This window comes from Oncorhynchus clarkii, chromosome 30, assembly GCF_045791955.1.
Source record: "Oncorhynchus clarkii lewisi isolate Uvic-CL-2024 chromosome 30, UVic_Ocla_1.0, whole genome shotgun sequence".
Taxonomy (NCBI): Eukaryota; Metazoa; Chordata; class Actinopteri; order Salmoniformes; family Salmonidae; genus Oncorhynchus; species Oncorhynchus clarkii.
Window position 1 is genome coordinate 22,951,373 of NC_092176.1, and position 25,943 is coordinate 22,977,315.

The 25,943-nt window shown below is 40.0% G+C and overlaps 6 protein-coding genes across 10 annotated transcripts in view; 4 read left to right on the top strand and 2 right to left on the bottom strand.

The window, feature by feature from the left end:
- Positions 1-753: 753 nt before the first annotated feature.
- On the top strand, positions 754-5,566 carry LOC139389941 (mesoderm induction early response 1, family member 3 b). The gene is given in 13 exon segments (XM_071136978.1): positions 754-775; positions 1,059-1,204; positions 2,145-2,279; positions 2,577-2,700; positions 2,984-3,057; positions 3,270-3,342; positions 3,481-3,629; positions 3,727-3,808; positions 3,891-3,985; positions 4,158-4,285; positions 4,493-4,647; positions 4,889-5,286; positions 5,289-5,566. Coding segments are annotated over 12 exon segments (1,578 nt in total). The 5' UTR covers positions 754-775; positions 1,059-1,105; the 3' UTR covers positions 5,355-5,566.
- A 4,561-nt stretch (positions 5,567-10,127) lies between these two features.
- LOC139389697 (chronophin-like) lies at positions 10,128-11,930 on the top strand. The gene is made up of 2 exons (XM_071136589.1): positions 10,128-10,827; positions 10,967-11,930. Exons 1-2 carry the CDS (start codon positions 10,224-10,226, stop codon positions 11,290-11,292), a joined length of 930 nt encoding a protein of 309 aa, XP_070992690.1. The 5' UTR covers positions 10,128-10,223; the 3' UTR covers positions 11,293-11,930.
- Positions 11,931-12,082: 152 nt separating this feature from the next.
- LOC139389579 (alpha-ketoglutarate dehydrogenase subunit 4) lies at positions 12,083-15,077 on the bottom strand. 2 transcript variants are annotated; one of them, XM_071136401.1, is made up of 5 exons: positions 14,704-15,077; positions 14,400-14,492; positions 13,730-13,793; positions 12,945-13,138; positions 12,083-12,715 (listed from the first exon to the last, which is right to left on the bottom strand). In XM_071136401.1, the coding sequence occupies exons 2-5, from the start codon at positions 14,448-14,450 to the stop codon at positions 12,698-12,700; spliced, it is 327 nt and encodes a 108-aa protein (XP_070992502.1). In that variant the 5' UTR covers positions 14,451-14,492; positions 14,704-15,077; the 3' UTR covers positions 12,083-12,697. The 2 variants fall into 2 exon arrangements, with proteins under 2 accessions (XP_070992502.1, XP_070992501.1); XM_071136400.1 differs by having other exon boundaries at positions 14,346-14,492; positions 14,704-14,931.
- Positions 15,078-15,214: 137 nt separating this feature from the next.
- LOC139389932 (centromere protein H) lies at positions 15,215-18,871 on the top strand. The gene is made up of 10 exons (XM_071136967.1): positions 15,215-15,304; positions 15,619-15,753; positions 16,394-16,449; positions 16,547-16,595; positions 16,712-16,780; positions 16,977-17,033; positions 17,448-17,511; positions 17,716-17,767; positions 18,011-18,171; positions 18,538-18,871. Exons 2-10 carry the CDS (start codon positions 15,632-15,634, stop codon positions 18,631-18,633), a joined length of 726 nt encoding a protein of 241 aa, XP_070993068.1. The 5' UTR covers positions 15,215-15,304; positions 15,619-15,631; the 3' UTR covers positions 18,634-18,871.
- A 132-nt stretch (positions 18,872-19,003) lies between these two features.
- On the top strand, positions 19,004-22,476 carry LOC139389355 (DIM1 dimethyladenosine transferase 1-like (S. cerevisiae)). Its single transcript, XM_071136043.1, has 12 exons — positions 19,004-19,200; positions 19,674-19,747; positions 19,934-20,020; positions 20,120-20,181; positions 20,289-20,382; positions 20,485-20,534; positions 20,894-21,017; positions 21,221-21,313; positions 21,447-21,511; positions 21,613-21,676; positions 21,793-21,899; positions 22,006-22,476. Exons 1-12 carry the CDS (start codon positions 19,143-19,145, stop codon positions 22,046-22,048), a joined length of 921 nt encoding a protein of 306 aa, XP_070992144.1. The 5' UTR covers positions 19,004-19,142; the 3' UTR covers positions 22,049-22,476.
- A 680-nt stretch (positions 22,477-23,156) lies between these two features.
- Positions 23,157-25,943, bottom strand: part of LOC139389354 (kinesin-like protein KIF2A) — a 32,291-nt gene continuing 29,504 nt past the window's right edge. For all 4 annotated transcript variants that reach the window (XM_071136042.1, XM_071136041.1, XM_071136039.1 and 1 more), the window contains one exon: positions 23,157-23,966. In XM_071136042.1, coding sequence (XP_070992143.1) covers positions 23,878-23,966 — 89 coding nt within the window. In that variant the 3' untranslated portion in view covers positions 23,157-23,877. The remainder of the gene's footprint in view (positions 23,967-25,943) is intronic.

Here is a 25,943-nt window from a genome sequence, read left to right on the forward strand (position 1 = left end):
AGGGAAAACAGGGGAGAAGCATCAGATTTTAAATCGATGTTTAGAAAATGTGTGTTGACAACTTTCTATTTAAATGTAATCGATTACATAGATTAAGTTGTTTTTGTTCAATATTTGTGGTTTTGTGTCAAAATTGCTGCAACTATCCCTCTAAAATATGTTTGAATGTATACACCGATCCTTCACGACAAGGCCTGTTCGCTCTCAGCTGCTTTGCTAAGGTCTACCGGGCAGACTCAAACGCCAATTTGATGTGGGAAGAAAAATAAATAGACTTGATTTACAATTAATTGCGATTGTGTTTTTCGGTTCTTGTGTAAAAACAAAAACATCGCCTATAACTGGTGAATTGTTTACAGTTTTAGGTTACCGTGTACGAGGCTAAACAATAATTGTTTTTTTTATTGTCAATAAGGTTAGCTTTAAGGCTAATTTCAGAGCATTGGCAGTACACAAAACTGGATATAGGGGCCTTAATGTTATTTTGCGTGCCACATCCAAATGGTATCATATTGCTACTTAATATTACAATTCTACAACATTAAATAAACCGCTGTGCGTTCGGTATGTGTTTTCAGGTTGCGGAAAAATGCAGCTCTTTTTATTTATTTATCCTGGTGGATATTATCGACAATGTCTGCTGTAAAAATCAATGTTTGTTTGAACGAACATTTTCGAAAGTGTAACAGTAATATTCACAGATTCAAAATTGCTTAATTGGTGATATTATATTTTTGTTCTTCTAAACAGGCTTCCTTCGGGAGTTCGAGCCCAGGTAATGTCGGAATACATTTTTTAATGGAACTTGAATGTGAAATTATGAATATGACATGTCCATTTTATATTCAGTTAATGTTTTGATACCATGCAGCTAAATACATTTATAAAATCTTTATTAAGGAAGTAATTCTTGTAAATTATTTAATTGTGCTGTGGGTGCGCCAATGGTATTGACAAGCAGTGGCAGTGCCAGTTTTGTCAAGAGTATCTTAATTTATTTGTGGTTGTCTTTGTAACGGTGCCTTTAAACTGCATTCTAAAATAGTTTTCGCCCACAGTTGGCTCTTTGTCGTCGGAAGATCATGACTTCGATCCGTCAGCCGAGATGCTAGTTCATGAATATGACGATGAGAGGACTTTGGAGGAGGAAGAGTCATTTGAGGGCGAGAAAAACTTCAACTCAGAGATAGCCGATCTAGAGAAGGTTGGTTGGCTATAGCTACAGATTGTAACACCAGATAATGTGATTTAACCCAACTTTTTTTTACCATTATACTGGTATGACAGGTGTGACTATACAAAACATCAGCAGAGATGAACTAACCTTGTATTAGCGATTGGTGGAAACAGGAGTCTCGTAAAATGGATGCATCCAGTTGCACGGGGTCTGTTTGATTTGAGAAAATGCTCTGATATTAAAATAATGTTGTTCATTAAGTAATCCAACAATGTGTACGTCGCCACCTTGTCTATTTCAAGTCTTCTCTCATTAATTGAGACAGGTGTGTCCACCCCCAAAGTGCTGCATGACAGACATCCCTGTCTCTATCAATGTGAGAAGACTTGAAATAGAAAAGATGGTGATATACACATTGTTGGATTACTTCATGGACCAAAATATTTTAGTTATTTTAATAGAGCATTTTCTGAATTCAAACAGACCCACTGCAAACTCCTTTTTCCACGAATCGAGGGCGAAGATGGTATCGCCAATACCAGGTTAGTTGGAAAAATCTCTGACAATGTTTTTTTAATATCCACACCTGTAATTACCAGTATAATGGTACACATCTTTTTCCCATGAAATCACATTTTCTGGTTTTACAATCTGTAGCTAGGTTGGCTAATAATATAAATGAATATACTGTTTCCTTTCTTCTAGACAGGCATTGTAGTTGTCATTTTTATTGGAATATTTTTAAATTCTGTCTATGCTTGAATTACCACTTCCCTACTTCAATGAATAAAATGTTATAGGCTGGGGGGGAAGCATAATGTATACATGACAATGTTCTGTGTTATTATGGAAACAGACACTGTGTCATGGAACTTTTTGTCTAACCATTCTTCACATAGCAGACATGAAATATCATGATTTTGATTGTAGAAACATGGTCTAATAGGATTTATATTTGTTGTAACAGGAGGGGAACATGCCCTTGGAGGAACTGCTGGCCATCTACCGCTACGAGGCGTCTGTCAGTACGGCTGCAGGATCCAGCATGGACAGCTCTTCTGGGGAGCTGACGGATGAACTGCCAGACATGACTTTGGACAAGGTGAGCAAAATTCAGATTTGGTAAAGGGAATATTAATATATATTTAGAAAATTTCACGTGTACTGTATAGACAAATTTGTGGATATTGAAAGAGGTTTTCAGTCAAATGTATTTGTTATATCATCAGTAGGCCATCTATCCCAACTATTATTACGTTATATGTGTCTTACTTTTGTATTACCTCCAAGGTGTGGTTACGACAGATATGAAGCAAAACAAACTTGGAATTTTTAGGGTCAATTGATCCTTGGCGGGTTCCCTTCTAACGTTACAAATGGTGATTGTGTTCTTCCACAGGAGGAGATTGCTAAAGACCTGCTATCAGGAGACTATGAGGAGGAGACCCAGTCCTCCGCTGATGACCTTACTCCTTCAGTCACTTCCCACGAGGCCACTGACTTCTTCCCCAGAACACTCAGATGTAAGGCAATTCACTTCAATTGCAACTTTATTAGGACACCTCAGGGGTAAATAAGACATTGTCAGAGCTCAAGAGAGACCAACCTGCAGTGCAGGTGTCATTATTAACAAAAGCACAGTAACTTATTTATCTTGTGCTTTGTCAGCTATTATCCCCTCCCAAACATTCATACTATCTTTTAATATGATCTTATCTTGTCATGTGATGAGTTGATACGCACAGGACACCATTCGGATAGCAAGAATTTTAATGGGGAGTGCCCTTTCTGTCTTTGCATTGTCAGCTAACACTATCTACGACGGTGATAAGGAGTCGGAATGTGAGGAGGATGGGCCAAGCCCCGAGGACTCCAGAAAGGTAAGAATCCTGTCCTTTTAAAGGTGACTTTATTTGAAGGGGATACAAGATTAGGTTTCCCATAAGCACTAATTGGAGGTCAGTTATTTTACTTTCCAATGGTTACAGTTATTTAGTGACCTTATTTAGTGACCTTTGGTTAACTGAACCTATACCTGCATTTGGAACAGCATGTTCTGTTTTGAGCGGTAAGTCTGTTTTGTATTTCACAGGAAATAATGGTGGGATCGCAGCACCAAGCAGAGGTCCCCACTCACCTCTGTCACTATGGTGTTGATGAGAAGGGTGAGTGGAGGCTTTCTTACGAGGTTAACCCATAAACATATTGTCAAAGTTGCATTTGACAGTCAGATATTTAGTGTTTCCAAGTGTAATATTGCATAGTGTCTAACATTGTGATTGTCATCTGCCATTTTCGTACAGTATACGAAGATGATGACCAGTTGCTATGGACCCCGGACGTGTTGTCAGAGAGTAAGGTCAGGGACTTCCTGTGTGAGGAGTTGTCATGGGCAAATGACGAGAGGACAAGAAGTGACACGGCAGGAGCTCATGTGAGAGACAATGAGCAGGTCAGTCATCACTTTAAGACTCACTGGATGTTATAACATTAGATATGCACCTGCTGCCATCACAGAGTTCACCTATTCCTCTGTCGTCTCCCTGTAGGCGCTGTATGAGCTTGTGAAATGCAACTACAATACCCACAAAGCATTGGAGCGATATTGCAGTAATGTGAAATCCTCAAAGGGTACGTTACCATTTTGAATGATTAGTAGACTCATAAATGTCACTCTATTGTGAGGGAAAATGACTCCTTGTGATTTTTACAGAGGAATCCCCACCGTGGTCTGAAGATGAATGCAGAAACTTTGAACATGCACTACAGATATACGATAAGAACTTTCACCTCATACAGAAACACAAGGTGGGACTCTCTCTGTTACTGATTAAAGGGTGGAGAAATTATCATAATGTTGAAAGCTTCTGTAAGGATATGGACACTTTTTTTTATTTAGCCTTTCTTTAAAAAGCCTTTGACACTAACTTCCTGTGTTGTAGAACTTTTCTCTTTATCGTGTATTTCTGCCCTTCATCAGGTGAAGACACGGACGGTAGCTGAATGTGTGGCCTTTTACTACATGTGGAAGAAGTCGGAGCGCTTTGATTTCTTCGTCCAGCAGAACCGCTTTGGCAAAAAGAAGTATAGCAGCTATCCTGGCGTAACGTAAGTGATCGTTCATTCTGCTCAACAGTAGTAACTGAGGTCTGAATTCATTGCCAAATGTATGTAGACAGAGTTCTCTCTGAATATGATGAAAGCCTGTGTTTGCAGATTTAATTGTATTGTGCTTGCAACTACATGAAAGGGGTGGCTCATGGTTATTAAAGGAGAATGTGTCTATGGCTGAGTGTGTCTTCCCTCTGCCTGCAGGGACCTGATGGACCGGCTAGTGGACGAGGCGGAGGGCCTGGCAGTAGACAGCTCCTCCTCTGTTTGCTCAGGTGGAGGAGGAGGGGTGAGGATGGAGCCCACCACAGAGCAGCAGCTCAGCCTACTCAACTCCATCACTGCCAGCGACCTCACAGGTTAGTCAACAGGGTCTCAGATGTTCCACACTGCATGTAGCACAAACTGACCCCATTTATCCTTGACAGGGTAACTATATTTTTCACAAGCCTAGCTTCAGATCTGGTATTCAGTATGAATCTACAGTACACATATTATACACAACAATACAACTTTATACAATCTACATAAGTCCTAAAAACAATACATATGAAATCCACAGATAACCAAGTAGTTTATATACGTGTCCCCCTCCCTCAGCCCTGAGTAACAGCGTGGCCACAGTGTGCAGCCCAGCGGAGGTGAGCTGCCTGGACTCGTACAGTTTCCCCCCTCTGGAGAGCCTCCACCGGGGGTCCCTGGCCCATGACGAGCCCCTGGGCTTTCCATCCAACGGAGGGGACCCCAACTGTCTCAACATGCTGGATGCTGGCTTCTACCACTCGGACCTGGACCAGCTGGGTGGGGTGTGCGGGGCCAAGGAATGTGAGCGGCCCTCTAAGAGGCTCAAGTTGGCACTGCCCGACTCCTTCATCAACGATGCTTCTGTGGGAAACCTCGGAGTGGACTTTGAGGGGCGGCGGAAAATGACACACCACCGTATCACTGGCACCAAGATGGCAGTGTCCGTCACAGACTTTGGGAGTTTGGCGGGGAGCCCAACAGACTTATGGGAGCACACACACGGCATCACGCACAGCACAGCACGGCGCTCCAGTCAGTGTGACCTCCCGCCGCCCCGCCCCCAGAGTTCCACCTTTAAAACCACCCTCCCATGTGTACATAAGACTCACTCACTGGAGAATTAGATTTGTATTTAATAATTATATATATGAATATACATTTATTTCATTTGTGAAATATGACATCAGTGATGTCTTTATCGTATAGAACTAAAAATCTTGATTTCTCAAGAGTTTATATAGCCATTTATTTTCTCTGGTCCTGAGATGTTTAATGTCCGTGTTTGTGTACAGTGGGGTCCGGCCCAAGGCTGCGGATAGACAGTTGTTTGTCGTCCCCCCCCCCCCAAGTTATCCTGTCACTCATATTCAGCTGCCAAAACATCTTTGTTCTGGTTTTTATATGTAGTTTGTTCATTGTTAAAGTGGTACTTTTGATTGAATATCAGTGTTTACAGGTAATTATAGTATCCAGGCTTGGGCAAATGTTATTTTGTCTGAGATGAGCCTGGGGTTTGTATTTAATGCAACAGCACTCATTGTTGTCGAGGCGTTGTAGGTTATAACTCGTTATAACCTCCCTCTCTGCCTTAGTTTTTTTCTCCTGTGGAAGCTTATTTTGTACTCAACCTGCTTTTTTCAGACCTTAACAGTCCAAAGTGGCCAAACCGGAGGAGAATGTTCTAGAAATGTAACAGTATATTATATGATAATTTCTCATTGTTAATTCTCGTGAGTCGTGACAGGTCAAGACATTTTTAAATTTAGAGACTATAAGGCTGAATCTAACACCCCAATAAGCAGAGCAGCTTTGTCTGTCCATCAGATTGTCTGAAACGTTTCCTTAAAAATCGCTCGTATTGCCCCAGAAATTAGTCTATATCATGAAAATATTATACTTTATGAAGGAAAATGTTTTTTGGATTGGTATAAGTGTTGCTTTGAGATGTAATGTGTTCAGTTACAGTAATGTATATAGTTTCTACCCTATACTCTTGGCACAATACAAATCTATTTGGCCCAGGCAAGTTGTGCTGTTTGCATGTTTATCATGGAGTTCGTTGAGCACTCGGCAAAAAAAAAAAGAGCAAAACAAATGATTCTAAATTGTATTGCTCTATATTGAAACTAAAACAGCCTGGGTAAGATTGTTAAAAGTATTATTTCCTTATTTAAAGCCACTTTCATGTAACTTCCACAGTACGGACTGGAGGATGCCTTTTATTATCCGGTCTATAAATTAATGTCCAGTTGCAGTCTAACAGCCTACTTATATTTCTCTTGACTGAACTAATTGTGAATTGTTGATTGTCGTGGAGTCATCACTGTGTTAATGAGTGCAGTAATAGTGTTTACTTAATTTAACTATGCATTGTGAGTTGGATAATTAGTTCGTTTTGGGGGTATTTAATTCTGAATGTCAGACACAGAAGTCCATAGATTTTTACATAATGATGTACCATCCAATAATTCACTATCCTGAGTGTGTCCTGTCGGGTTTCTTGCATATGATCATTGGTTTTACCTAGGTAGGTGTTATCTAGTCACTATTTCTATGGCAAACATTGGGAGTCGGCTGTTTGTTCACCTTGCATTGTTTCCCCAAATGTGGACAGTTTCATGTAAATAATTAGCTAATAGCCTTGAAAATGTCTTCATCGACTTAAACTTGTCTTAAACTTGTGAATCTGTGTTGATACAAAGACTTTAAATTGTATTTCTTGTAAAAGGGCAATGTGTAGATATGTACAGACATTACATGTTCTTACGTTTTACTGATGGACTTTGTTTGGATACTTTGGGGGGACAATGCATGCTAGCTGTGTGACAGTTCTTGAAAATGTACCACAAAAAGGCTTTACCTAAGACTTATTAATATATTATTCAATGTCGCATTTTGTGTTCTGAAGTCTGCAATCATATGTACAAATCCCATTTTGTTTCTCTTTTATTTTATTTTCACATTGCTGTCTTTGTCTTGGTGATAAAGGGATTGCTTCTGTAGTCCATATCTTGAGAGATGGGTCTAGTCCAGAATCAAGCCCTTGTCCCTATCCCTTAGGTACTTGCATAGATCTGGTATGGTTGGATAAATATAACCAAAAATGGTATACCATATTGCTTATACCCATCAAATACTTACAGATACATCAAGTGCCTAGGGAGATGTACCCAATGATTGTTGCTCACCATCATACAAAGTGCAGATGCAGTGGGTGTGTCCAGGTGCTCTCTAGCTTTAGAAGTGCAGGGATATATTTTTCACCCAATGGTTTGTACAAAGACTCGGAAATACTGTCTGAATGTAAAGGCCGTTGACTAGTAGATTCATATTTAGATTTTACAACCCTGTGCTGAAATCTTGTGATTTCATTGAGACTTGTGTGTAAGAAAGCACTAAACTAATTCCTTTTATATTTTGTATTGTGTTTTGAAGATAGGGGGGAGTGACTATAGCAGATATATATATATATAAAAATCTAGTTCTGTGAATAAAACCTGCAAAACGTGTATCCAGAAATAGACAATCAACACATTTACAATCAAATGTTAAGAAAATCTTTATTGTTTATAAGAATTGTACATAGACACTGAATTGTTTTTTTTCTTTTGGTTTTAAGCATTTTGTATTTTCTGTTCTTTAATACATGGTGTACGGATCCAGAAAAAAGATCTGGAAAATGTCTCAAGACTCCTGCTTTGACTTGTTTGACAGCACAATTGTGATTTTTGTGGTGTTCCCTAAAATGTGTTACCTGTCTCCAACTTCTTCACTGACATCACTATGGTGGGTCTATACTTTATAGTTGTCCCCCACAATCGGGTCTGGGACTGTGGATCTCCGTCTGTTCATACGTTAGTCACATGGGATATCTCAGACAGCAAAGGTGTGATTTTGAAGAAACATCGGTGAATGATCGATCTGTCATTCCATAGAGATCCAGCATTTACAAAATTACACTGATTGGCCAGGTGGTGGTGCTATAAAAGACTGGAAATACCAACTTTGAAAGGTCACACCCCTCACATTGTTTGACCTAAAACATGAAAGTTGGTACATATATCCCTCTCCTCACAAGGAACACATTTGCCTTAGGTCTGCCATGATGGACTTTCTGCCATTTAGAATTTTGTAAAATAAACCCTGCTCTTCTGGTACCGAATGACCGATCTGCATGAAACTGTGGCATCTATGGACAAAGGTCTCTCAATGCAATATTTTCCAGACTAGTACCAATAAACATTCACGTGGGTGTGGTCAAGAACATAAATACATAAATCAGTTAAGGATATTTGTATTGTAACAGTTTGGTAAGTGTTTAAAACACTTTCAAGACATCGACCACACAGTGGCACTATAACAGACATGTTTATATCTTTTGATCTGTTTGACTTGTGTACTGAAATTTGGCACACATGCTCAGGGAAATGAGTCACGTGATATCGCAGACATTTTGATGAAAGTTGAGTGAATGATGCTCTTGCCATAAAGAGACGTCTTTTACAAATTACACTGATTGGCCCAAGGACGACATGTTTACTGTGTGTTCCCGAAGAAAACTACATTATAGGGGGTTTTGGCATAATGTATCTCGGGTTCTGTAGTAGTCACATCGTGTCTGGCATTGTTAATCAATTTGTACTTTTCTAACAGTACTAAGAATGTGTTAGTGGTACTTAAAGTTTTGAAATCAAAATGTACTTTGAGCGCAGTATACAATATTATGCCTAGTTTAGTAGGTTAAACAACGATGCAAAATCTGAATACAAAATCATTCTATTCTGTGGCTGTATGAAATGGCAAACATAACGCGAATAAAGCTACCTGCCGCCCCGGTTAGAGCGTTGGACTAGTAACCGAAAAAATCTGTCGTTCTGCCCCTGAACAAGGCAGTTAACCCACTGTTCCTAGGCCGTCATTGAAAATAATAACTTGTTCTTGACTTGCCTAGTTAAATAAAGGTAAAAAATAATAATTCTGGGATGACATTACTTCATCTTTGTAATTTACCTCCATGATAAAATGGAAACAACCATTACTGTAGTTAGATGTGTTGAAAAAGATTCCACGATATGGCCTTTTATTTGATTAACAACTCATTACACAAAGTATCTTACAAAACAGTATACCAACTAATACAGACAAACTTTATACACAGGGGTATAAACATTTATTTTTTTTTAAATACAAAAGGCTTTACAGGGATTTAGGGTTTGTTTTGCTTTACCATTTTTCAGATTATGCAAACATTTAAATAAAATGTAAATTCTATACATTTTGTCCACAATCCGGATTTGGGCGGGTGCTCGGCTCGTTCTCGATGCAGTGTGCTGTTGAAATCTACGACCACTAGGAGAAATGCGGTGAAAAGAGTGTCCATGTTACAACCGAACTTTCTGGTTACATTGAAGGGGATCGATTAAAGTTCCCAGGGCCCGTGTAGGCGTGTTTCGGTTGGAAATCGATTGCATTCGATTTGGAACCGGGCTGCCTCCCGGGCATGAGCCAGGTGCCCCTTTAAAAAGCCACAACAACCCTTTCAGAGCAAGGGGAACAACTACTTCAAGGTCTCAGAGCGAGTGACGTCACCGATCGAAACATTATTAGTGTGCACCCCGCTAACTAGCTAGTCATTTCACACCGGTTACACACAGATTACCGTTCGATTTGAGAATTGCCCTCCTCCCCGTTTTTGCCCGCCCCGTGGCTGAGCATAATCGAATCCGCCCATTGTAACAACGTTGGATACAATGCGAATGCTGCAGTTTCATTGGTTTATCATTACAGAAAGGCGTGGTTAAATCTTGTTTATTCTGTTGATTATGAAAGGTCAAATGGTGGTTGAAACCTATGACATTGCAGTAGATTTTGGCATATGAAAAGGTGAGAAATTGGCTATCTAACGTTAAGAATGGCCGGCGCACGCGCCCTCGGCTTCAAGGGATGTCTGAAGATTGGAGGCTCTCAAATAAGAAATCTGCTTAATGCAAAAGATTTCTTCCTTTTCGATTGCGATGGCGTGATATGGCACGGAGAAGAGGCAATAACTGGTGCCCCTAAGGTGGTGAGTTCTTTGATCAAACACGGCAAAAACGTGTTTTTCGTTACAAACAATTGCACTAGGCCACGTAAGAATTACGTGAACAAGTTCTACCGTCTGGGCTTTACTGGTGTTATGCAAGAGCAGATATTCAGCTCCTCGTATTGTTCGGCGCTTTACCTGAGAGATGTCGCTAAGGTGCAAGGTAAGGTGTTTGTCATCGGCGGAGAGGGAGTGCGTAATGAACTGTTACAGGCTGGCATTTCTTTCGTTGGTGACGAAGACGCGCCCGACGGCACTATATTTAACTGCGCATTGGCCTCGGATGTCAAAGCGGTCCTCGTTGGACATGATGACAAGTTTACCTTCCTTAAATTGGCCAAAGCCTCCTGCTATTTGCGGGATCCAGAGTGTCTGTTTTTGGCCACTGATGTGGACCCCTGGCACCCGCTGCATGATGGAAGGATATTGCCAGGTATGGTACCGATGCTGTGCACTAACTAACCTAGCTAGTAAACTAACCGACTGGTGTGCGTGTGGAAGAGAGGAGCAGAGCTAGAGAAAAAATAATAATAACATGTACTCTATTTCCAACCCCCATCTCTCTCTGTCAGGTTCTGGGTGTCTGACAGCAGCGCTGGAAGTGGCCACAGGTCGGAAGGCTATGGTGATAGGCAAGCCCAGCCCCTTCATGTTTGAGTGCATCTCCAGCCAGTTCAGAGTTGACCCAGCCCAGTGCCTGATGGTGGGTGACCGCCTGGAGACAGACATGCTGTTTGGGGCCAACTGTGGCCTGGATACCATGCTTACACTCACAGGGATCTCTCAGATGAAGACAGCCCAGGAGTACAGAGACAGTGATCACTCCACAAATCAGAGCTTTGTACCGGACTATGTAGTGGATACCATTGCTGACTTCTTACCTGCATTTGAGGACTGACTTTGTGTTTCAGATGGCGGTGTTGTCGGTTCACCAGTGTTGAGTGACTCTGCTGTTATAACTGTCTTATAACTACTGTTCAAAATATTACTAAGTTTAAGAAAAACAGTTGTAGGATCAGGAGTGAAATGTTACTTCTTTATTCCAGTATTGGTTGTAAGAACTACTCATCCCAGGTAATGCCGTTTGTTAACATTAAAGGTTTTAGCAATCAGGTCTCAATAATGTTGACCTTTTTGGCAGTGCATGTAGGCCTGCTGTAAATATTCCAATGCATTTTTGATGTGTATAGTGGTATCCCTTATTGGTTTTAGAAGAACATGTGAAGATCCATATTTCTGAATGGCCTGTGACCTTTGCAGACTTACCACATTGATGAGGCAATCAATGCACAAATAGTATTGGAGAAATACTGAAAACATTTGAAAAAAAGCTTTGAGATAATGACTGTCTTTTCAATGTATTATGATCTTGTAATTTAATACAACTGGTGCCAGTACTGTCAGTTGAACTATCCCTGTTGTGAACTCCTTTGCTGGAAGACTGAAATGTGAGATTTGACATTCATTAGACTTTCCCTTGGGTGTGGTGTTTGACATGTATTGTCAGATCCAATAAATGTATATTTTATATCTGAACGCTTCTGTCTCAATTAATCATTCTCTAAATACTCAACACCAGACATAAAACCAAGTTAATGTTAATGGTCTAACATGTATAAGAGTGTGTTAAGGTCCATTGTTTACCCACTGTGGCACAAATGCCATCTTAAATATAAAATCACAGGCAATTTCACAGTAATCATTTTAATCATTCTTGTCCAATATCAAACAAAATCCATTCACTTCCATTATGTATCCTACTTGCTTTGTACCCAAACAAACTTGCACCAGATTAATCCATGTTAATCTGGACCATGAGAAATGAGCCCTTCATTTTCTTCAGTTTTGTGGCGTAATTCAGTCTTGTCATAAAAATATGCAACTATCGACAACAATGTAGCGTAGGGATGGGATAACAGGCTGGTCAATGGTACACAGATGTACTGTTGATGCCAACATTAACCTTCAAGAATTGAATTAAGTGAAGGTGTAAAATAGTGAGCACTGAATGAGGTGGGTGCTGAACAAATAATATAATTATAAGATTTACTGTAATGGCTTTTCTAAAATAAAACAATTAAAATGTACCCATTGAAATTAAGGTAGAATCAAGCAAAAAATATCTACAGTCACATCTTTAAAAATAAACTTTATATGTACAATTTCAACATGAATAAAATCTTTATTCTGCATGACGTTTAATGAGGTGTTGCAGCAGGTCCTCTTGTTGAAGAACAAAATTAGGCAAAGAAACTGATTTCCACAGATAAGGACCTTGGTTGTATTCACTGAGTCACTCAACTTCACTCTGGTCCACCACGCTGAAAAATAAACCAGAAGAGTGGTTAGTGAGATCTTAACTGTATTACAACACTAAGGTAACAGTTAATGCACTTTGTGTACCCGGGATGCCTTCTGTAACACTACGGGCTGAATTCAAAGCACATATCATACCCATGAGTGTAGCCGTATGTTACCACCTGTTACTTTTTAAAATCAACAATACCACACAATTACAGCACTTTTTCAGTGACACAGATAGGCATTAACCTGAATATATTCCATCTCTTCTGCTTCCAGTGATCTCCTGCGGTATCTTTGGGGGAGTTCCTTCACTGTGGCCAAGCTGTCTGGGGTTCCAGGGAGCCAAGTGAGAGGTCCAGGGGGTCTTGATAACGGCAGCGGCACTACAAGTGGAGGTGGACTAGGAGAGCTGACTGCTAATGTTTTAAGAGCCTCTTGGACTGAAACAGAGGAAATGGTTGTTTGTTTTTAAACAATTTTCATGTAGCTTTTAAAATCAGTGACTTTGTTTTAAACATCCTTTGTGTTTTATGTTATTTTAATTCATCACTTTTATTGCTTCGATTAGCACATTCATAGCACTGTTTCTATAATGAAATTGGAAAGGACTAAAATAACCTTTTCCTAAATTACAGTCGTTGACATGTTTTTTAAAATGGAAAATCAAGTCAGTGTTTCCCCTTTTATTTGAAAATAACCTCATAACAATACCCAGGTTGGGCAACATAATGTCAAACTAACAGGACAAATGTTTTTAATGCGGAGAGCTACAAAGTAATATTACAATAGAACATTGTTTGACGCAATTCATACTGCCTATCATGTTCAAGTTAATGCAACTAATCAACATGCAACCAACACATTGATATGCAATAGGCTACATGTTGACGAACAAAGCACAATTGCATACAGTAGCCGAGTCCCTGAACAGTCAAAGGGTGGAATGTCCTCTTCAATAGGATTAGCACTATGCATGGACAAAAATAAAAAAAATAGCTAGTGCAACATCAAACTGACAAGTTGCTACTCACCATTCGGCCTGGGTACCCCCTCTCTGCTGGGAAACTTGATTAGTGGAGCATGAGGTTTCACAGCCTGAAAGGTAGTCAAATGAAACCAGACAAATTAAATCAACCACTTAAATTAAAAGTAGTTGTTATGACACACTTGTCTTTTGCAGCCAGACAGTCCTATATACTGTTTAATGCTATGAAGTGAAAAAAATGCCATATTGTATTGTAGGCCTACACATGTTTATCATTACTTTGAATAAACTGCATACTGGGAAGCTGCATGGCGATAACTAGCCAGCTAGCTACTGGACAAGATAAATTAGCTAGCTAGAGTAAACACTTTGACAGCAAGAACTACTGATTAATGAACTTGCTATTTATAGCTTTAGTTCAAAGCCAAACCACATAAATAAATGTTACACTTATGCCAGTTAGAGTGGAGCTAGTTAGTCAGTCAACTTTCATCTATATACTAGCTAACATTTTGGAATTTCATGCAGACCAACAAGGGCATTAGCACGGGTAGCTTGCTCGTTAGCTTTGGGGATGCACAGCAATAACATAAATGTCGCTGGTTTCTGACCTTGAAACCGTAACGTCTTACATTAACTAGTCAACTTTTAAATGTACTCACTTGAGTGACAATAGTTGTTGCAGAGCGATAAATTACCCAGTTAGACAAGCGTACCTGTACAACCCGCCCAACAGTCGCCATTTTGCTACTGACTTTGCCCCCCATGACCTCACGGGTCTTCTTCCGGTTGAAAACAATTCGCAGTTCCTAAAAAGTACCAGAGCATTTGTCATGTGAAAATAACCAAGTCCACTGTATGGAAACCATAGATTGAGAACAACGGTATGGATGGGATGTGATGCGAATGTGAGCTGTCAAAAAGCTAACCGGGTCACCGGCGGATTACACCGTCACATTCAGAGTCAAATACAGAATAAAACATCTATGTACGGGCTCCAAACCCTTCAGAATTTCTTACCTTTGTATAGATGCAGTCAGCTGAAAATAGGCTTTATTATTCGAAATAACAGTAAACGTTCAGGTCAGTTTCTCATGCCATTACTGTCAAACGTGACTTTTGCTTGCACCAACTTGATTTCTAAGAATAACACAAGGAAAATCCTCTTAATCGATCAAAATGCTGGTAGCAGACAAATTCCATCAACCACATTGAGCTACGTAGGGTCCATTGAAAATTAACATTGTTTTATATGTCCAAATAATCACTATAGAGTATAAGCAATGACAACCGCGGTTAGCAAAGGAAAATAACCTACCGGTAATTTAATTTTACTCCGCCTAGAAAAAAGCAGGATGGATACTGAAGAATTACTTGGTCACGTGGTTAGTCTTAATTTCCTGGCGGTATATTCAATATTGCACCAAGAGCCTATCATCGAGTCGAATTTTAAAGGACGTGAAGTTTAACCAATGGAAATATTGTTACGGAAATTGTTAAAATGACTTGTCCAATAGGATTAGACTTCTCACTTCAGTTGAGTAGAAATGTTGTATTGGTTTGCAAGTTAACCGCTAAAAGGAATCCATACATTGTTTGTGTATTGAAAACTAAGAAAAGGGTACGTATTATATAAACGTCTGTATTATATATTATATTTCAGTTAGTGTTAATTAATTCGTTGCTTTCAAGTTCTTGCCCGACATTCCTGTCATTTAGCTGGCTAGCTAACTTTAGCTGGGGTTGTCTGCTTGCCTTTATCAAAGTCGTTCACAGATCATCTCTGGTTTCACTGACTTCGATGGAAAAGTAATTGCAGAGTTAAACAATTACAGAAAATCATAGCTAAATGTCCTTTCCTTGAGTTGATTGTTCTTCTCTATGGTTCTCTTGACGTTGGCGGTGAACACACTGACTGACACTTTAATTTTCCAGGTAATAATTGAACATGGAGTCCTTGGATAGACTGGATAACCTTGCCTCAAGTCTTGAGACCGTGGCATTGAATGGTTTTCAGGCTACTACGGTTGACAATGGACAGAAGGACAGCTCACCTGCAGAGATGCTAAGGTTTCTCCACAATTCTTATCTATAGATCATTCAATCATTCTGCAATACTTTCAGATGAATATGTATCATTCAGAATTACCATTTAACCAACCCATCTGTCATAGAGTATGTAATACAGGTAACTGCCAAAATAATAGAAACACTTGAGTAAATGAGGGATACAAAGTATACTGAATCAGGTGCTTCCATCCAGGTGGGGTTTCTTCGGGAAACGTGCCTCAATGAAGGGATGGGATAGCCCCTGTACTTCAGCATGAGGACGAAAAGGGCAGTTTTCCTGGAAAATTAGCAGTATTTTCAATCTTCTCAATGGAGCAGTGTGGATAAAGGTACAATTTTGAGCACAGTGGCATATCCCATCCCTGCATTGAGGTACTCTTTCCCGACCAATATCTCGTGCCGGCTCCATGGTTTCTTAATGTAACTATGACTGCTTTACGATCTCAATGCAGCTCGGAATGGTTGGTATCTTCTGGCAAGGTGCAATTGAAGCTGTTCTGGCTCGTGGAGGCCCAACGCCCTATTAAGAGACTTGTATGTTGGTGTTTCCTTTATTTTGGCAGTTACCTATGAATGTAGCTGACACTGCTTAACAAGACTTGGTATTAAATTCTACATTCATGAGTGTTTCTCCCCTCAGGATGAAAGAACAGATGTCAAATCAATGTTTTGAGATGGCAGTGAAGCTCCAAGCAGGTAAATTACATTACCTTTATTACTGAATTGGGTATGCTGATATACTATGTGACAATAAGACTGTAATTATTTAGCAATTTCAAATGTTCTTTAACAGGAAAAAGCAAAAGATCTTCTTGCAGTGCATCTGATGCTGAGAAAGACTTGTGAGTGTCTTTAGTTTGCAATATCGTCTCATGTAGGCCTATCCATAACCAAAAGGAATATTTTCTCAACTCATATTTTGAAAATGTGGATTTCTTTGTCTCTGGATAATCCACAGGCTGGATTATGCAAATACTTTGGAGGAAGCAAAAATCATTCATTTTAACAAGACATTGGCCTTACACAGGTAACTATCACATTTCTGTATTGATATGTAAAGTAACGGTCTTTCAATCCATTAATTACTAGTGCATTAGTTATGATAATAGTCATTTGTTGCTTGCAAACCCTTTAAGTAGATGTTTGGAGCATCAGTTCCATTTGGACAGTCTACCTTTTTTAATTTTTTTTTTACTGATTATATATTGTGTTGTATTTGTTAGGATGCAGGTGTGGCATGCCATCTCTGAGAAGCTGAAACAGAGTGATCCAGAGGCTGTGTAAGTCCAACAGGAGCAGATTGTAACAGCCTGTTTGCGTCCCAAATGGCACCCAATTCCCTATACAGTCCACTACTGTTTACCAGAGCCATATTTACTATATAGGAAATAGGGTGCCAGGAAATAGACCCTGTCTTATTGATAGCAGTTCCTCCTAAACTGGCCTTTGAGAATAAAAATATTATTAACACTACCATTGATATACTTTGGGATTGATTTGAATTTGTTTGCATTGTTTGTAAAAATGTCAATTACACAAACCACCAATAGTTATCAGTTGTTTCCCTACTGACATTGTTATTACACTTTACCTGCCTATACTGTACATAACTAACGTTACCAATTTAAAAACATGTAACTATATATTTTTAGCACTACTTGATGTAGTGTGGGGCCTGTATATTTTTATTCCAGAGCAATGAGGGGACTGACCAGTTGTAGCCTAGACCTTTGTTCAAAGATAAAGACACTTCAGCAGGTGGGTGCATCTGTTTTCAATATGGTTGGAAGTTTTCAACAATCTGATCTGATCTGTATCCAACTGTTTTATAAATGAGAACAGAATGCACCATTTTTCTGATGAAAACAATAAACAGTCATTGGCTTGGCTCTGCTGTGGTGTCACCAATTGTTGCAGATTTATGGAATGTTCTTTCTGACCTCTTGTTTGCTTTGTCAAAAGGAATCATGTGAGCTGCAGGACCAAATCACAGATGTTAAAAAGCAGAGGCTAGGTATTACATCACCCACACTATTACTGCTTTACCAAGGATGTATAGGAAAGTTCAAATGTATTTTTTGAACCTACTCTTATGAGGGTGTAAGAATTCACTACATTTGAATGAAGATTAACAATCACTTCTTTAGTGAATGTTTTCGTACTTTGCCGTGTAGTTCAGGAGGATAAGTGACATGAATAAAATAAAATCCCTCAAGCATATTTTATTCTTTGACATGTTTTATTTATTTTTCTGCAGATCTAAAGCGTCTCACTCATGAGAAGATGAAGGAGATGGATGAACTGAAGAGGAAGAGGGAGCACCCAGAGGCAGAGAAGTACAGAAATGTCCTGCAGAAAGGCCAGTCTCATCTGGAGAAGTACCAGAAGATGGCCACCATCACACAGAATGTCCTGCGGGTAAATTGCACTCTATATCTTTAAGAATACAGCTCTTTATTCTTAGGGTGTGTCCCAATAATATCTCATTTCTTTTGAAGTGTGCACTTGATTACTTCGTCTCACAAATCTGAAAGCTTTGGACTTGTGTGAATGTCCATGATATTTCTTGTACCAGTTATTTCCTTCCAAATCAGTAAAGGGATGTGGGGAAGGGGTTTGTAAATGAGAACTTGTTCTCAACTTGCCTACCTGGTTAAATAAAGGTGAAATAAAATAAAGGAGATTTAATTGGGACAGAGCCTTTGTGCCAAGAGGATGGTAGCATTTTACCTGTTCTGTTAATAATGTCAGAACTCATGATGCTATGTTGTTTTTTTTCTCCAGGGGATCATCATTGCCAGTAAAGTGAACTGGAGAGACGACCCCAAATTGAGAGACATCTCCATGACGCTGGAGGACATTCCCATCTCTGAGGAATGAGCTTTCCGCATGGAAGGGAAACATTTCTGTGACATTGTTTATATGTATAATATGTTCAGTTATCAAGGGAGAGGGGGGAGAGAGATAACATTAACTGATGTTAAGAGCACTTGGTAAAGTGCATAATACACTGCATCAGAGATGGACATATTTTTGTAATAAACCATTAGTTGTTTTTACAATAAAAAGCATATTTGTATTGACCATGTGTTTTTATGAATAAAACTGCTGTTCACCAGTTTTGAAATGTAGTAAATGTTTTAGTGAAAGGATGGGAGAGAAATTTGATTCATGATGAAACCACAAGTGTATGGCTCTGCCAGTAGATGGCGGTACGTACCAATCGGCAAAGGTTTCTACCATTCTAACCACGGTAGCACATTTCCTGCAGACGTCATAAATCAGGATATTTCGGTTATTTGCACGTGTTGATTTTTTTTTTTGTTGCGACTGGAACAATTTTTGTCTAATTAGTTTTTCTTTGGGAGTGTCTCAAAGTCGATTGAAAAATGCCAAAAGTAAGGGCAGAAAAGAGAACCAGACAACACCAACAGGTTAAAAACCAAGGTTTGTTTCAGCTGTTTCTAGTATCTAGCAGCTAACGTTAGCAGTGGCTTAGTGCGAGTCGGAGCTAGCCAGTGGCAGATACGTTTTTAACAAACGTTAGCTAGTCAGGCTTATGGCTATATATAGGCTAGAAAGAAGACATTATTGATCTGGCGTGATTTATCTAACCGTGCGTTAGCTAATATCTGGCGTGATTTAGTAGATAGCTAGTTCATTATGTTAACAGCATAAGGTGGCGTTGCGGTCTAAAGGCACTGCATCTCCGTGCTAGAGACCCTGGTTCGATCCCGGGCTGTATCACAACTGGCCGTGATCGGGAGTCCCATAGGGCGGCACAATTGGCATAGCGTCGTCCGGGTTAGGGGAGAGTTTGGCCTGGGTAGGCCTTCATTGTAAAATAAGAATGTGTTCTTAACTGACTTGCGTAGTTGAATTAAAAACATAAAACAACTGTTTATGTAAATGTATTCTAGGGGTCATGTTCAACACTGGCCTTGGTCAACACATCTTGAAAAACCCACTGGTAGTCAATGGAATCATTGAAAAGGTAATGTACTGGTTGTAACCACTTTGTTTACCATTGGTAAAGGTCAAGGATCACAACCACCCCTTCTACAATTTTCAGAAGCATGCACAGAAATGCCTTCACATTTTCAAGCAGCTGTACCCTCTCTGGTCAATATTACATGATATTGATAGGAAGGCTCACTCATTCCTATATCCATGTTGGCAGGCTGCTCTCAGGCCGACAGATGTGGTGTTGGAGGTGGGACCTGGCACAGGAAACATGACTGTCAAACTGCTTGAGAAAGCCAAAAAGGTGAGAGATGCGTTCTTACTGTCAGTGAATGTTTGTAGCTAAAGGCTTATTTGAAGCTTCTGGTACTTACTGTTGCTTTCATCTTCCCCTTGTCTGAAGGTAGTGGCCTGTGAGTTGGACGGTAGGCTGGTTGCTGAGCTCCAGAAGAGAGTGCAGTGCACGTGAGTACTTGCCATAACTTAGCTACTGAGATACATTTACAATTCCTTAAAGGGGGAGTATAAGTTGAAAGTGTGATAGTGACATCTGTGTTCATTGTCTGTAATAGGCCTATGCAAACTAAACTACAGATCTTAGTGGGGGATGTCCTGAAAACAGAGCTGCCTTTCTTTGATGTCTGTGTTGCCAATTTACCTTACCAGGTAAAACTCATCACCCTCAGTAACCAACACTTACCCAGTTCAGTAGCATAATTCTGACAATAATACATACCTACAGAAACATGTTTCATTGTTGTTTTGCAGATTTCATCACCTTTTGTCTTCAAGTTACTTCTGCACAGGCCTTTCTTTAGGTAAGAGACAAGAGAAGCTGGCTGGTTCCAGAGCTGAAAAATTCCCCTGATACTGTCAGATTTTTTCCCCCCGCATCCATTAGTACACTTGGGGGCCAAATGTGAACCTCAAACAGGCATTGGTAGACCAGACTGTTGTGTAAATCATGCATTATTATCAATGTGAGATATTTAGGGACATTTGAGTGATGTGCATGGATCTCAAGTTGGGATTTGGCCAAATTAAAGTGTATTTGTCATATGCACAGGATACAGTGTAGTGTACACAGTACAATGACATGCATACTCGCAAGCTCTCCTCATAACCAGTGCAACAACTTAAACAACGGCTAAAACCGTTTGATTTGGTGTCTTGTCAGATGTGCAGTGCTGATGTTCCAGAGAGAGTTTGCCATGCGTCTGGTTGCCAAGCCTGGAGACAAGCTGTACTGCAGGCTATCCATCAACACTCAGCTGCTGGCTCGAGTAGACCACCTCATGAAGGTCAGTGGGATCTCTTGATTGCGTCCCAAATGGGCTCTGGTCAAAAGTAGTGCACTATATAATAGGGAATAGGATGCCATTTACATTTTGGGACAGAACCATTGACTCAGCCATGAAACTTGCATTGTGCATGCGGACTATTGTGTTTCTCAGCTATGTTTCATTCTTGCTTCATTCTTAATTCTCATTTCTCTCTTGCTCAGGTGGGGAAGAATAACTTCCGTCCTCCTCCTAAAGTGGAGTCGAGTGTTGTCAGAATAGAGCCTAAGAACCCACCACCTCCTGTTAACTTCCAGGTAAGTGTTAGTTCTGTGAAGGTGACTGTATAAGAGACATGGTTCACTGTCACCTACATGGGAAAGATGGGAGTTTAAATGTTCTGCTGCACAGTAGGTCTTGTGATCAGGTTTGTAATCTTGCCTCCAACAGGAATGGGATGGTCTCGTCAGAATTGCATTTGTGAGGAAAAACAAAACCCTCAACGCAGGTTTCAAGTGAGTACCAAAACAAAGCATATTCAAATCATTCATGGTCATATCCTGTCAGCCTCAAATGGTTGTGTGACAAGCTATAGCCTGAAGATGGTTCTTTCCAGGTCCACCGCAGTTGAGCAGCTGTTGGAGAAGAACTACAGGATTCACTGTTCAGTACACAACGTGGTAAGCACACACATGCCAATATTCCACTTATGCAGTCTATATTTTCACATTCTGGATGTGGTTGGGTGATTTATTACTAGTTAACGAGTCATTACATTTGATTGTTTCTGGAACAGGAAATCCCAGCAGACTTCAGCATCACCAAGAAGATTGAGAGTGTTTTGCAGGAGGCTGAGTTTAGTGAGAAGCGAGCCAGGATCATGGACATAGATGACTTCATGGTGTAAGTGGAGCTGGACTTCTTATTCTTATGTTTGCAGTTTTTTTTCTCCTTTAATGTTAATTTGTTTTTTTTTTGAGATTCTTCATGTCATCTGTCTTCTATCTAGGCTTCTCCACGCGTTCAACTCTGCTGGGATCCACTTTTCTTAACTGGACAGCTGAGGACTTTGTGCAGGAGCGCAACATGGTGGAAACATATCCAGTTGTTAAACCTCCAGTGTTCTTTAAAGAACAGAAACTGGATTGAGATCACAACTACTTTCACTGGCTGGAGGAATGCAGAAAAACACCTCAGACTCATGCCTTTTATATCAACATGAAAGCTGGTGAAATGGTTTGTTTTGCTGAAATGTACATATTTATTAAGCGGTAACAGGTATAGTTGATGTTCATACATAAAACAGGTGACACGAGTACCTGTTGATGTGTTCTATGGTCAGCCCTACAGTATGTGCTTGGTTGTAAAATATACTTTATCAGATGTCTGACTCATGGTTGTGTGAGGAGCCCTGAGATAATCTTTGTTTCATGAAGTTAATTACTGCTTTACCACCATAAAAAAAATGACCTTAACTCTTCATCGGAAAGACATAGCTATTACTATCCTGCTAATAAGGTATGCAAAATATATAATGACAACTTGGAAGTATTCAAACAGGCTTTGCTGCACTATACCCATCTCCCTATGAAGTCTGCCTCTAGATGGTGCTGGTGTCACTTCTGCCGCGTTACAGGGCCAGAGTCACCACAGTCCCTGACAACTGTCTCTGGGTCCTACAAACAAAGGACATCACCCTGCTTACTACACACCTGGACATCCTATCATAAACTAGAGGTTTTCCTACCCATGACGACTGGAAATTAATCAAGGGCTATATATAATGTGTCATAGCTCAATTGACATTTAAATGCAATATTCACGGTAAACCATGCATGTCGGTGCAATCGGAAATACCATTTAAATATCAACCGTTCTGGATTGAAACTAGCCCAAACTCACAGCCCTGTAAAATCCAGGTTGTATTTTGACTGCATGTGCATTTGTCAGTTAAGGAGACAGAGGTTCTAATGGCATTTCAGTGGTGCAGGTCAAGGGTCAAATCAAACAGAATACTCTTAAGAGCGTTGGGCCAGTAACCGAAAGGTTGCTGGATCGAATCCCCGAGCGGACAAGGTAACAATGTGTTCCCCGGGAGCTGAAGAGGTGATTAAGGCTGCCACTCTGATTCAGAGGGTTTGGGTTAAATGAGGAAGAAACATTTCAGGTACCACTGACTAGGTATCCCCTTTATTACTTCTGCCAGTGTTACATCTGTGGCAAACACAGAAACATGCAACAGTAGGTCAGTGGTATTTACTATACATTTGTCTTTACAAAGTTAAATGGGTGAAAAATGACTTTTTACAGTATTAAATAACAGGGAGAACAAAACAGAATCAAACTATAGACAAGGACTGGTAAGACATGAGAACCACAACTAGATTTGACTTCATCTCAACTCAGGAAATTGAAGAGGGAAAGAAAGACTGGCCCTACAGAGTAATGTCTATTCTGTACAGTGCCAACTGAACAGGGAATCAACCACACGCGTTGGAAGCCAACAGAGAGTTGCACATGCATACATGTCAATCTGACCTACCAGAATACACAACACTGGTGTTGTAGAACCCAAAAGCACAACCAACATGGAGGTCTCTGATGCAGACAAGTCAACAGCCGTTCAATTTAAAGTACAAAAAAATAAAATAGAACAGGGCAAAACAAGAGTGAAAATGTAAAATCAGCTATAAAAGGGATCCAAGGTTGCATTCCCCTCCTGTTATTTCTGATGACATCCGTGGTGAGCCTGATTAGAAAACAGATGAGTCCGTTTCTTTGTTTGTGACAGCTGTGCCACGTTTTTATAGTCATGTTCCTGTACGTGCCACTGCCCATTCCACACACAAAGACCACACCCCCATCCCATGTCAGGCCTGGTCTACAGCAGGGCACGTGGCCTCTTAGGATTGATCTGCTTACTGGCTTGTTCCTCTTCTTGGAGCGACGAGCGGAACGACTTCACTTTATCTGAAAAGAAAGAAGCAGAAAGAGTGGATTAGATATTACTGCTTATTAAAAGAATACGATGATTCATGTTAATAAAGGTGAAACCTACTACTGAATGTCAACGGTGATACATGCAGAGAGACCAAAATCAACAAAATAACGAAAGAGGTGGTGAATAATACAAATATGCTGGCATGCATACGCCAGGAGTCAAAATAAATCGCTAATTTTGAGCATGTGGACACCCCTTCAAATTAGTGGATTTGGCTATTTCAGCCACACACGTTGCAGAAAGGTGTACAACATTGAGTACACAGCCATGCAATCTCCATAGACAAATATTGGCATACTGAAGGGTCAGTGACTTTCAACATGGCACCATCATGGGATGGCAAATTTCTGCCCTAATAGAGCTGCCCCGGTCAACTGCAAGTTCTGTTATTGTGAAGTGGAGACATCGAGGAGCAACAGCTGCGAAGTGGCACCCCACACAAGCTCACGGAACAGGATCGCTGATGCGCGTAAAAATCGTCTGTCCTCGGTTGCAACTAGGGTTGCAAATTTGGGGGAATATTCAAAACGTGGAAACTTTCTGTGAGAATTAACAGGAATATATGGGAATTAATGGTAACATATGCAAATTAATATTAATACCATTTAAAAGTAGATGTTTTTTTGCATTGGATATATTTACCATATCATATGGAGACAGAAACAAACATTTGACCTTATCATAAGTAGACATAATTGCAAATTATTAAATCCTTCCAATATAAATTTAAAAAACAATTCAGTTACAAATGTAACTGTAATTGAGTTGACTCTTCACATCAACTACTTCTCTGATAGAGTTCAGTGTGTCAAATCGGAGGGTCTGCTGTCCGGACCCCTGGCAGTCTCTATGGGGGTGCCACAGGGTTCAAATCTTGGACCGACTCTCTTCTCTGTATACATCAATGATGTCGCTCTTGCTGCTGGTGAGTCTCTGATCCACTTCTACGCAGACGACACCATTCTGTATACTTCTGGCCCTTCTTTGGACACTGTTAACAACCCTCCAGGCAAGCTTCAATGCCATACAACTCTCCTTCCGTGGCCTCCAATTGCTCTTACAGTTTTTCTCATTCGCTTTGGTGCATTTCTTAGATCAAAAGTGCAATTCTTGATACTACTTGTACAAATTCCAAATCATCTAGTCACTTGTGCACATCATTAAAGCAATTTCTTATTCCTTTGAACAAATTGCAATTGATAAATGTACAAGTGTCATCTTTTTTCCACATTATCAATTGCTCATGTCATGTTGATCAAAATATAGTAGATGGTTCTCTGTTGAATAGTCTTACCCCTCAAAACATCTAGGCATTAGTTCCTTGCATAAGCCATTACATGCAAAATTGTTGAACTATTTGTCATAAACTGTCAAGCATAGTTTTACAAATTTCTATTAGACCTTTTGTACAAAAACGTGAATTGAGGAATCGTGCAGGTGAAATTCACCCTCACTCATGAAGGAATGTAAAGTGTTAGTTCAACCAACAATCAACCAGTTGTCTAAATTGCTCAAAGGTGCATCTCATGAAGAATCAATTGGCAAGCATATATAGACAGACCAAAACATAGAGTTGCAATTTTCCAATAATGGATGGACCAGGAAACGAACAGGGTCAACAGCCAAGTGGAGGAAGAAGAGGAGCAAGGATGTGTGGTGGAAGGCAAAACAGAGGAAGAGGCAGAAGAGGACATAGCCGCATATCTGATGACATAAGGGCCACTATTGTAGACCATGTTGTCAATCATGGCCTTACAATGGCTGAGGCGGGTCGAAGGGTGCAGCTGAATATTGGGAGATCAACAGTGTCCTCAATAGTTCAAACGTTTAGAAGAGAACAGGTCTGTCCACCAATGTACAGTGCACTGTTACTGTATATAAGCAATATACTGTATACTTCCTACAATGCTTCATATTACAGTAGTCCACTTGTATTTCACAGCATA

Bases quoted from the DNA above. Each gene is read 5' to 3' on its own strand.
- LOC139389697 (XM_071136589.1), top strand. From the start codon at position 10,224: ATGGCCGGCGCACGCGCCCTCGGCTTCAAGGGATGTCTGAAGATTGGA. The intron at 10,828-10,966 runs GTATGGTACCGA...TCTCTCTGTCAG, and splicing joins TGATGGAAGGATATTGCCAG to GTTCTGGGTGTCTGACAGCA.
- LOC139389579 (XM_071136400.1), bottom strand. From the start codon at position 14,450: ATGGGGGGCAAAGTCAGTAGCAAAATGGCGACTGTTGGGCGGGTTGTA. The intron at 13,794-14,345 runs GTGAGTACATTT...ACTACCTTTCAG, and splicing joins CAACAACTATTGTCACTCAA to GCTGTGAAACCTCATGCTCC. The intron at 13,139-13,729 runs GTGAGTAGCAAC...CCTCTGTTTCAG, and splicing joins GGGGGTACCCAGGCCGAATG to TCCAAGAGGCTCTTAAAACA.
- LOC139389932 (XM_071136967.1), top strand. From the start codon at position 15,632: ATGGAGTCCTTGGATAGACTGGATAACCTTGCCTCAAGTCTTGAGACC. The intron at 16,450-16,546 runs GTAAATTACATT...GTTCTTTAACAG, and splicing joins GGCAGTGAAGCTCCAAGCAG to GAAAAAGCAAAAGATCTTCT. The intron at 16,781-16,976 runs GTAACTATCACA...TGTATTTGTTAG, and splicing joins AAGACATTGGCCTTACACAG to GATGCAGGTGTGGCATGCCA.
- LOC139389355 (XM_071136043.1), top strand. From the start codon at position 19,143: ATGCCAAAAGTAAGGGCAGAAAAGAGAACCAGACAACACCAACAGGTT. The intron at 19,201-19,673 runs GTTTGTTTCAGC...AATGTATTCTAG, and splicing joins CCAACAGGTTAAAAACCAAG to GGGTCATGTTCAACACTGGC. The intron at 21,018-21,220 runs GTCAGTGGGATC...TCTCTTGCTCAG, and splicing joins GAGTAGACCACCTCATGAAG to GTGGGGAAGAATAACTTCCG.